Here is a 12,457-nt window from a genome sequence, read left to right on the forward strand (position 1 = left end):
GGCTGCATGTACAGACTGGGCGATGAGACGCTGGAGAGCAGCCTAGAAGAGAGGGATCTGGGGGTCGTGGTAGACAGCAAGTTGAATATGAGCCAGCAGTGTGCCCTGGCAGCCAGGAGGGCCAATCGTATCCTGGGGTGCATCAAGAACGGCATCGCTAGTAGGTCAAGGGAGGTGATTGTCCCGCTCTACTCTGCGCTGGTGCGGCCTCACCTCGAGTACTGTGTGCAGTTCTGGGCACCACAGTATAAAAAGGACATGAAACTGTTGGAAAGTGTCCAGAGGAGGGCTACGAAGATGGTGAAAGGCCTTGAGGGGAAGACGTACGAGGAACGGCTGAGGTCACTGGGCCTGTTCAGCCTGGAGAAGAGGAGGCTGAGGGGAGACCTCATCGCAGTCTACAACTTCCTCGTAAGGGGTTGTCAAGAGGCAGGAGACCTTTTCTCCATTAACACTAGTGACAGGACCCGCGGGAACGGGGTTAAGCTGAGGCAGGGGAAATTTAGGCTGGACGTCAGGAGGGGGTTCTTCACAGAGAGGGTGGTTGCACACTGGAACAGGCTCCCCAGGGAAGTGGTCACTGCACCGAGCCTGTCTGAATTTAAGAAGAGATTGGACTGTGAACTTAGGCACATGGTCTGAACTTTTGGGTAGACCCGTGCGGTGTCGAGAGTTGGACTTGATGATCCTTAAGGGTCCCTTCCAACTCAGGATATTCTATGATTCTATGATTCTATAAGTAGTCTATAAATACAGACAAGCACTGAAGACTACTAAACTAAGATCTAATATCAAATAAAATATTCTATTTAAGGATTCTGCATCAGCAACTTATTGTTAATTTCAAAATGTTATCCAAATATTTTCTTTTTATAGAATCTGCTAAAATACCATTTGACATAGAATAAAAATTGAATGCTTTAACTCTGAGTAAAATCAATGAAAACTGTGGAAACAGTGATATTTTTCATACCCTGAACAGTATCGGTGACCTTGGCAGAGAAATAATGGGTGACCTGCTTTCAGTATCTTATTTAAACTTTCTCATTTCAGTGCACTTTCAGTCTAAAAATTTGGTACCTATGAATTAATCACCTCTTCAATATTTGTTCGCCAATGTCTTTCTCTCAACCTCTTCCATAATATTCAAAATTGCTTGAAACAGGTGCATATCTGGAGATACATATACATGTGTGTGTGCATACATGCACATATATTTAAATAAATATAAAATATGTATGGAAATATACATACTTATATTTACACATATTTATACACATAATACACATATTTATAGAAATATACATATATATTTTGAAGTTAGAGATATAAGTCTGTATCCTAAAAGACCATAAAAATAGAGAATAAGTAGTTAAAATATGTAAAAGACCAGAATAAATACTTAATTGGATATCTAATGGAAATTCATTCAGCAGTGAAGTTACAGGCAGCAACCTGCAAAGAGAGTTTCTATCTCCTCTCCAAACATTTTCTTCAGAGAAAGCATACAAAAGAAAATTTAAGACAATTAAATACAATAATTAAATAAAACAATAAGAAAAGTATTTTGTCACCTTTCCTAAAATATTATGGCCTTAGTTACTGTAACTCTGAGAGTAACCTCATACATTGCCTGCAAAGCATATTGTCACATGAAATTTTTGTGTCCAAAGTATTTTGTACCTGAAGACTTAGGATTTAATTTTTAACTCTTTTTGTTGAAATTCTAGGTCAAATGCAAATGAAATATGATGACTAATGTTGAGGAAAAACATTTTGTTTTGAGGTGCTACCACTGAGCTCTAAGATTCAAATAGAAGAAAATATCTCCTTTCTGTGTTAACAGTTGGCATTTGAATGCCTCCTGAAATCTCTGAAATCTACTGAAAGATACTATCATTATTTATATTTCCTCCCACAAAGAGATGGATTTAAACATATGCTTTCCTGTTTCCCTTTTCAGATTATATTCTGATAATTTCATCCTTTCTTTAGCTACCAAAGCCAACCAAACAGCCCTATGACAGTTGCATATTTGCATTAAAATATAGTATTTGCACAGGAACAACCTGCCCTGTGGCAAGCCAGCACCATTGTATAAATATTTATTTTTGACTTGTCAAATTGAGGTTGAAAAAGAGTTATTGCCATGTCTCACCAAAATAACCAGCTTATGATAGTCAGGCAAAGAATATTCTCAGAGCAATGACACTGGTAGGTGAAAAAAGAGGACAAAGACCCTCAGGCCATGTTGCTTGAAATGCATTTTCCACTTTCCATCCCTGCAACATGCTATGCGCTCGTGTCATATAGTATCTATGGTAGATGTCTAGGATATTCTGTCCATTGTGCTGTTGCTAATGTTTTTTTTTCTGTACCTGCTTTCCATATTTCTTCTTTTTTTCTTCCTTGTTGGTTTATTATTTGCTCTTTATCAGGCTTATTCAAATGTCACTACTACTTCCTATTTCCAGTTTCTCTAGGTTAATTCCTGCAAGTACAGTCATTTCAAATTACCTGCATTTCAATTTTCATTCAAATTTTCAGTACTTGCATTTCAAATTACTACTTCAAATTACCAACAAATACGTAAAACAAAAACTGTTTTTCAATTCATACTACTTCCTTCTTCTGCTAATTAAGTAAATCTTACTACTTGAAATAATATCGTTTGTTAATTTAATTTTTTTATGTCTTGACCAATTTTGCCACCATATGACAATGTTTCAGATGACTATAGTGTTTTAAAACAGCAGTTTTAGCAGTTACGTGTGTGTTATGAGCAATCAGATGACACTGATGTTTTGGAATGTGTCTACAGAAAGGACAGTAAAGCAACATATTCTATTTTCTTTATTACCTGTTTTCAACTATAGTGCTGGAAGGGCTTTTAAATACAGAAAGAGATGACAAAAACTGCATATCTTAGCTAGAAACCAGCACACCTCTGTAAAACAGCTGGAAGAGGTCTGCTAGAGTTGTTCCACACATACTACAATTCAGGAAAAAACAACCAGCAAAGTATTCATGAGATGACTCCATCTGTTCATGATAACAAAAGTTCTACTGACTCTGTGAGCTCATGCCTGTAAACAAAATCTTGCACTGCTAGTCTCAGCAGACAAACTGATAGAAAGTAGGTAAGATGTCATGGAAAAAGCACTACCCTCAACAACAGAAAACAAGGAATAGTTTTACAAATTGAACAAATTAAAGTTTCCATTTTTGCTATATTTAAGATATCTCAATAGCTTTTTGAACCATTTCTATTCAGTAATGCAATTTGAAGTCCAATGTAAATCTGATAACTTAAACACACACAAGTGATCAAGTGGTACATATATTATCAACAGATTATTACTTTATATACACTGTTCACAAGCCCAGTAACACTGCAGTATCAGAAATACAGACCCATGGTGTTACAGACAAAGGTGTTACTGAAATTAACACTTGTTTATAGTCTTGAGTTTCAAGAGGTCAATGAGTTCCACATTTCTGTTTTTGTCTTTGTCTTTGAAATCCAAGCATATGGCAATTGATGTTACCAAAAACATCTACAGAATTCCATTAATTCTGATAGAGCAAAATGTGAGTTATTTGGAAGCAGACCATGTTTCTTTTGAACACCAGCATCTAAATGAATAGAAAGAATGTTTTTCCTACCTTATACTCATCCTCATAGTCATTATATCCACAAGTACTGAAGATGTCAGGAAAAATATCTGACCATCCATTACTCGTACAATTTTTGCTAATATTTCCTGTAAAGCAAAATTTGAGAGTTTAAATCAGGAGGACTCAACAGTCTGCTCATTGATGAACTGTTAATCAATCTAACATTGCCATCTTCTGTAAATAACAGAATAGAGCTAACATGCTCTATTTCCTAGCTCCCCTGCATACTCAGCCATTTCCTCTCATGTACTCTTCATTAATTTTACTTTGGCTTTTAATGTTGTTCTGAGTTGCCTTTGCACTGAAGAAAAACAAAAGCAATTCCAAGCTGTGATTGCAGGCTTCTGCTCTGGTATAATAGCTATTTCTATGACATCTGCAAAACTCTGAAATTTATTTTGTCTAAAGTATACTGAATGAAGGCTTTCAGCTCACTCTATAGAAGGGCTAATTTGTAGATAAGGTAATCTGATAGAAAAGAAATTTAAGTGATAATTGTTCTGAACTCCTATTTAAGCTTTCTTGAGAAGGCAGTAACAAATGAACTTATGAGTTATTAAAGCTCTTAAATATTAAGGTGAAAAATTACTGCTACAGCAAATTTTGGTAGGGTTGGTAATGCATTCTAAATGCCAAATTTGGTGATATGTTGAAGAACAATGAAATAAATACATATCTTGAATCTCATCCTTTGAACCAAACATTGAAACAATGTAGTTATGGAAGGTACAGGAAATGTGTAAGTATAGTTAGAAAGTAATTTTGAACAGTTTATTTCAAACTAAGCTTTTGATTGGAACTGAGAAGTTGACTCTTTTCCCCTGTAAAGTCACTCAAATGAAATTGGGACAACCCATGATACTACTCCTTACTCTAACAAATATGTACTAATGTGTATATAGTATGGAACAGCTTAAATAGAAAACTGAAGAGTCTGATGTCAAAGTAAAGGACAGTCATTAAAATTATTATAACATCCTTACAATGTTAAATCTTGAGCTACTTCCCTTCACCTTTCCTAGAGAAATTTTTATATCTATGATGCTTGAATTTATAACAACATATTGCTATGGTTTGGAGGTTACTACTGGTCTTTAACTGATATGGAGAAGTCTGTTTTCCATCACCCAGAAACAATTTTACGTGTCACAGATCAGCTTTGTCCAAAAATAACTAAATGTGTTTATATACACTCCAAACTAAAACCTTTGTGATTTTTATCTTGCTCATTGGTTACTGGAATTTCTTCTTTGTATAAAGTCTTCAGCTGAAAGTTGTAAATATCCTACCAAAGGGTTGACCAACAAACTACAAAATCTCTCTAGCTTGTAACTAGACCTTGACCTCAACCCACAGTATCTTCTCAAACTACAGAACCACTTCTGCAGTTTGGCATAGACATTACATTTTTTAAAGAAAATGTAACCTATTTATACATTCTGAAGAGTTTTCATTTTAAAAGTACATGAAGATTCTCTGATCAGGCAGAGGAACATGTTAACAGAACTACAAACTATGTCAAAGCTATTTTTGCAAGAAAAAGACTATGTATGCAATATGCTATAGTATTTTCTTCTGTAAGTATTTTAAGGCCATCTAACTTAAACAGTTAGGCCAAGTTCTATGGAAGGCATTGGGTATTTCTGTACCATCTTTCTATGCAATTAATATTTCAGATAACAACCAAACTTAAAACCTATGATGTTACTTGACACATACATTTTAATATGAAACTTCACTGAATAACTACCTGATATTCATATATGTACATTGGTATGTAATACAGAAGCACTATAGAATAATATGACTGCTTTTATAGCAAACAGTCATTTAAGGTGAAGTCATTAAATGTTCAGTAGAGAATTGCGTGGTATGCTTAAACTATAATTCTGATCATCACAGAAGAAATTAAGAGCCAGTTCTCCAAGAGCTGTGAAGATGAGATGACAACTATTTTTTTTTAAATTCCCAGTTTAAAATAAGAAATCATTTAAAGAAATGATGGTATTAAAAAAGTCTACACGTAACTTGGAAGAATTCTGTGAATAATAAAGTACTCCAGATATTTTTTGTAGAAGAATTTAAATTTCCTCCCAGGAAAAAAAAATACATCTCAGTAGTCTAGATAAATAAAAAGATTTAGATTTCTCATTTATAGATATTTTGATAATTTCCTGTCATAAGATTCAAGTTAAGTTGCAATGTTCTGTATACAAATTAAATAAACAATATATTGTGGAACATAAACAAATTATAAAGGTGCTGAGATACTTAATTAGGCCATAATTGAATCACCCATGCAAGATGTTTGCTGTCTTCCTTCTCTGAAATTACAGAATTACAAGATTTTAAAAGACCTCTTAATTGAACAGGCACCTCTAAAAAAATCACCCTATTAGTTCCACAAGCGAGCAGTAAACAGGTGGCTATGAAAAAAAAGCTGTGTATAAGAAAAATTATGGCAAATGATAAAAAGGAAATGACCTTTTTGTCCTGATGCCCAAGTGAGATAGAGTTTAAAACATTGTGAAGAGTTTAGATAAGAAAAAGAAAATGTTATTGTAATACAAGATACTAAGAGTTGTTAAATATCAAAAGTCTAAACTTTACATAGAGAGTAAGCATGTTCTAGCTTTTGGCAAAGAGAAGTAGTGTGATTTAATTCACATTAAGAATGTTTGATATTTATTAGTTTGCCTTGTCTTATGCCAACACAGTATTTTCTACTGAGTAATTTGAATGCTTTTATAGATTTCACAAGATTTTGTCAAGATTACACATACTCGCTCCTTTATAAACTGTTTAGACTATCCGTGATAAACTAATCAAGATTCACCAGCTCCAGGAATGAAAACCTTTGCTCATCTGTAAATTGCTTTATTTGTCTGCTTTTTACTGGAAAAAGACTTAATCAGCAGTTTTCAGAATAAAGGTATTTTACTCATATCCCAAGATAGTATTTCTGCACAAAGTTTTATTTTTAGAAAAGGTCTCCACAGACAGATTTAGAAGATTAATCATAATTAAATCACTGTGGTAAGTTTTGCGTAGTTCCTCATGACAAAGATTTCTCACCTGGGCAACAAGGATAAGAATTTTACTGCTGCATTTTGAGATACATATGTGAAAAGCTAAGATTCCATGATCTATTTTTAAAACCCCACTGACAAGGCAAAGTGCAAAATTAAACTGTAATATCACATGATATATCAACAAGATTGTGCAGAAGACAGTGGACTTAAAACAGGTCTCAGCAATCTGATGAGACAATTGGGAAGCTCCTTTCAAGTTTCACTAAAAAGCAGTATAAAAGGAATATAAAAAGCACAAAAGGAACAACCTATATGTGACCCATTGGCAACTGTTAAAGAGGTCTGCCAGGCTTGGCTGCATTAACAATTAACATAAACAGGTCAGAAAAAGCAAACGATGTCTTCAGCCTGGATGAGCAGTATCAGAACGTATGTTTAGCACCTCAGAGAATACCATATGGACCACAAAGACAAATTGGTCTTTTCACAATGTATCATGAACAGCTCTTTACAAAAATAAAACCGATTGCAAGTAAACATTTAAAACATATTATTTTATCAAATACTAAAGAGCACAGCAAAAATAAACCTTAAAATGAAATACCTGGTTTTCCAGAAAAAAAACTAAATACTTTTGGGCAAGGGACAGTGACAGTCTCTCCAATCTTTGCAGGACGCCAACAAGTGATGTTATCCCAAACTCCAACACATCCTGTAACAAAAACATTGATAACAGACATGAAAGCTCAGTTTGGTTCTAACCACCCTACTGTATATATCCTGTAAAAAGGTAAGACTTGGTAGAAGCTTTGGATAAGTAGTTCAAGAAAGTTTAGACTATTTAAAGAAATAGGCAAAGATAATATTTTCTATGAAATTTTTAAGGGAATCATAAGTCTGTTGATTAACCAGCTTCTTTTAAGTCAGTTAATATACTTGTTTGCAAAATGTCTCATCAAAACTATGTCATTTTGATGGCATAATGCTAAGATACAATAAAAAAATGTAACAAGCAACTTCTGAGTATTAATAGTTTACAGGCAATCCAAAGTTTTGAGACTCTCTTAATCACTGTTTAATGAACTTTTTAATTTGCATTAACAGACAAACTGATAATCACAAAGAAATATTTAAGTAATTTGTTGAACTCAGCAACACAGACATCATGACTACATCATTACTGGAGAATTCTTGGAACAATGTGTATGGACTCACAAAATCATCTCTCCAAAACTAAGTAACAGAGAATCAAAGAATGCTTTTGTATATTTATTTCAGCTGAGGGTCCAGAAACACAGGTAAGTTTCCTTTCTAAGTTAGGTCCTCCCCTACATCCTGCCACTGTCACCTTTTATGCAATTTGTAATAAAGAAGATGCTATTTCTCTCTTTTATAATGCATAAATACTTGTCATAGTCTAATAGCATTATTGACTAAGTGTTGTTAGTGGCAGCTGATGGGCAGGTAAGAGGAGGGGGAAGAAGTGTTTCTCAGTTATGCCACCTGCCATCTTCTGTATTGCCTCACTGCTACAGACTACTTGTAGGCAGCTTTACTACGTGTTTTTGCTTATGCAGTAGGCTGCAGGATGGCACTGAGCAGCCAGGATGCCCTCCAGTAGTATATGGAGCTGAGCATACAGATTCATCTACTGTCCTTAGAGTAGGTCTGGTCCTGAAGTATATTCAACTGGCCAGACATGCCCACTGTTTTCTTCATGGAAGTACACGCTCTTTCACTCTCTCCACCTCTTCCTCTCCATGACTTTATTTTATGTTTTATTAGATTGGGAAAACTGTCCTGATAGGAGGCTTCTGTTAATTATAGGAGGTGGAAAGAGGTCAAGAAACAATCCTCATCCTTGTTAGACAACAGGAGGAATACTTGTTCTGATGCAACCTCAGAAATAGCAAAACTTTTCTCAACATCCCATATACCCATGTTAGTAAGACCAGAAGATCCAAGCAATGACAATTGCTTAGGCCAGGTCCTTCTGTGTCTCTGCGTATTATGCATGAATATTTATGAAGTGAGCTCCAGGAGATGGGGTTATTTTCTAAGTCAATCTGTGAGTAAACATCGCTTGGGCAGGTCCACTAAACTTTGCTTCTTCCTTACAGTTAAAAGATCAAGAAAACTCTTCACAGCTTAGAAAAAAAGGAGTTTGGGTTATCCTCATTCTTCATTATTAAAAGAAGAAGTAGTAGTAGAAGATTAATAGTATGCTCTAATAAATTAGGATGTGGTTGTTAGAAGGCATCTCAATATTTGAGAAAGGCCTTCCACAGTCATGCAGTTCCCACTGGCCGTGTTTTACACAACTGACACTTTTGCACTGTTCTTCCCACATTACTTATAGCTGGTGAACAAAACCACTTGAGGCTCCCGGCTCAATATCACACCTCCTTTTCAAGGTGTGGAAAGTTACTGAACAAGAATTTCAGGACACAAATTTCCATATGATTATTCTCAACTTATTAACCAAACACTATGACTTATACTGCCACCTGGACTTTTGGGCCCGTACACAAAAGCAGTTTTTCCATTTGTCAGCACATTGAACATTCAGATTTACTTCACTAAATGCAGACATTGCATTCAGTGAATATAATTAGTGGAACCTAAGGTATAACTCATTGAATCACGGAATAATTGACCTTTAGTCAAGGTCAATATGAAACTGGGTCAACTTTAAACTTGTATCAGATTAGTCAGTGGTGTTTCCAGTTAAGTGTCAAAAATCTCCAAAGATGGAGATACCACAACCTGTCTGGGTAACCCAGCCCAGTGTTTGACTACTCTGTGAAGAATTTTGCCATGCATCTAACTAGGATTTCCCTTGCTACAGATTGTTTTCATTGATGTTTGGGTTTCTTTTGTTCTAACTGATCCCTTGTCTGTTTAATTCTTTGTGTCTAACCTTGGTTTGTTAAGTTTTCCAGTTTCTTCAAAATGGACTAATTGCTTTGGTTCCTTTAGTAACTCTGGACTCCTAGACCAATATATCTGACTTCTTTTAACCTTACCTTAGGGTAAAGACTTAGGACTAGGAACTGTAAGAGTATTCCATCTGTATTCCAAAGTCTGCTGAGAAGTTCCTGTTCCTGTGGACAACTCACTCACTCACTCTTACCTCTTGAATGAGCGTTTTTAACAACTGACTGACAGTGCAACCTGATTCTTTGAACTCCATAATCACCTTCTTTTTCTCTTCATAAGCAAAAAGCATGTGTGCTTTTTAGTGTATCTGCCCCTACAGTTCATTCACACATTTCATTAAGAATTGGCTCACGAGTTTTACCTTACACTCCCTCTGGCACATGTAGGCTTTAATTTATTTATTTATTTATTTATTTATTTATTTTAGTGTTAGTAGTACACTAACACATGGCTCTGAGGCCATGCTGACTTGGCCATCTGTATGTAATTTAAAATACGAACTTTAAATCTGAGCAAGTCATCTTGATACTCATTGAAGTCAATGGGACTTAAACATGCTTAGGTGCTTTCTGAGTTTAAAATTAAGTCATACTCTCTATGATGTAACACCAGGGCTTATGCAAAGTAAAAGAATGCTAACCCTAGCCAATTCAGGTCATGCTTCCTTTCCAATTGATTTTAAGCCAGAAATAACGTCGACAACATCACATAGAAGTAATCAGAAAGACAAAGAAACTATTTTCTTCATCTGCCAGCACTCAGAACTATAGTGGCAAAATGAAACTCGTTTGGCTTGGATGGATGCACTGCTTGAGCCAGCATAAACAAATCCTGGAGTACACAAGAATAATTAGCGTCTTGTGCGACTTCAGACCTTTTTAGTTCATCCCCATTTTCAGTAACAAGTGAGAGCTGAGATGAGTCATGAAGTGTTCATGCTGGCCATAAAAGCTGATGACTTTCACAAATTTTCTCTTCTATTTAACACATACTCTGTAAGATGGTGAATTTGATACAGCAACCTGCAAACTGTTCAGAAGCCTTTACAAATTGATGCCATGCAACTAAATGGACTGGATTAAGGCTTTGCTAAAAAGGCAGCTGAACAATGTGGACTTCAGAGCTCCATTAGTATCTGCCCTGCGCCCCAATTCTTATTCAAGCTCACTTACATAAAATATCATATAGAAATATGGAAGTCCAAGTCCTATTCCAACCAAAATCATCAATAAAATTTGCAACAGATCTTGAAGCTACCTTGAAGAAAGTAAAATGATATACAAGTTTTTGATGTTCAAAATATTACAAGTCACAAACAATTTCCAGGGAATATACTTTTTACCCCAGTTTTTCCGCAGTATCCTAGGACTTTACAGGTATATACCCCAGAGAAAAGAATGACACTTTCATACTCCTTAAATTAAATAGATGAAATAACACAAAAGATGTATTTCTGAAAACAAAACAAAACAAAACAAACAAACAAACAAAAAAAAACAAACAACAAAAAAAAACCACCCTACATTCAAATTCATCAGCAATCATGAAAGTGAAACCTGAGTGGCCGTCATCAGAATTCCAAGAACATTAGGTCTCGATTTATGCATATTTACTGGCTTATTTATTATTGTACAGGAAATCTGAGAAAACTGCTGAAATGTCCTGGAGGCATTTATATTTACTCAGTGACTACAGTGTGTTTCTGAAAACTGGTCTATGGATGAAAGCTGAAATTCTGGTGTTACTGAACTCTGTGCTGACAGAGACTGCTGAAAGTACAACTGCTAAACAATATGCACTTTTCTGGTCTCTCAGCTTACACTTTTCCTCATTTCCCCCTCCTATTACTACATAGTTTTGACAAGATTGCAGTCATATATCATTTTCTTCTCTTAGCAAAATGTACCTGTTCTGCAGAGGTGGGATACGATTAACAAGTTCACACACTTGCATGAGTTTGTCTCTTCCACCCCAACAACATCCATCTACTGTATAGCATAAGCTTAACCATGCACAATTAAAAATAGCAATTAGTTTCCCACTGATCTTGGAAATTCAAGATGTGTCATACCTGGAGACCTAGGTGGGATTCACAAGACTTTAAGCAGATACTGCTCTTTTGCCACTGTGGTCTCCTTTTACAGTTAACACAAAAACATAAAATATTGTCAGAGGGTGACAAAACACAATTCACCCCATTCTAAGACACATGAAAATAGGCCAGGTTGATCACTCCCTACAATTGACTGGTTTTCCCCAGTGGCTGTAGAGCTCCCTAAAGCGCTGCAAATATCTATACTGTTGGAAAATGAAGGCGAGATAAGGGCTAGGTTTAATGTGTCTCTGTACATAGAATATCTAGCTTGATTGATTTCTTTCTATACTCACTCTCTACTACTCTGTCAAGACATTTATTCAGTCAGTGTTAGGATTTCTGGACTGTTATTCATCACTTCCACATTTCAGAAAATCATTCAGTACGCTCATTCTCTGGAAGTTTCACCTATCTCCCACATACATAAACCTGATTCCTACTGCCTCCAAAGGATATTAAGTAATTCTTATACAAAACATTTAAATGAATATTTTTAAGTAAGGTTTTATGCCTTAGTTATAATAAGTATTCTATCAATAATTGCAGTAATATTTTTAAAAGCTTATTAGAAAATGTCAAAAAGTAAAATGTTCCAATGTTTATTTCATATAGTCCCTGCAATTTTCTATATTTAACACATTTAACCAAAAATGTTTATTTTATTCTAAGTATCCAAAATTATATTTATGTTCATTTAAAAAAAAATAAATTA

At 35.2% G+C, this 12,457-nt stretch overlaps 1 protein-coding gene across 1 annotated transcript in view; it reads right to left on the reverse strand.

The window, feature by feature from the left end:
• Window positions 1-12,457, reverse strand: part of VIPR2 (vasoactive intestinal peptide receptor 2) — a 63,488-nt gene that overhangs the window by 39,683 nt on the left and 11,348 nt on the right. The window contains exons 3-4 of the mRNA XM_082754161.1: window positions 7,315-7,422; window positions 3,667-3,764 (exon numbers count right to left, since the gene is read on the reverse strand). Coding sequence (XP_082610287.1) covers window positions 3,667-3,764; window positions 7,315-7,422 — 206 coding nt within the window. The remainder of the gene's footprint in view (window positions 1-3,666; window positions 3,765-7,314; window positions 7,423-12,457) is intronic.

Source organism: Aythya marila (assembly GCF_965140915.1).
Source record: "Aythya marila genome assembly, chromosome: 2".
NCBI lineage: Eukaryota > Metazoa > Chordata > Aves > Anseriformes > Anatidae > Aythya > Aythya marila.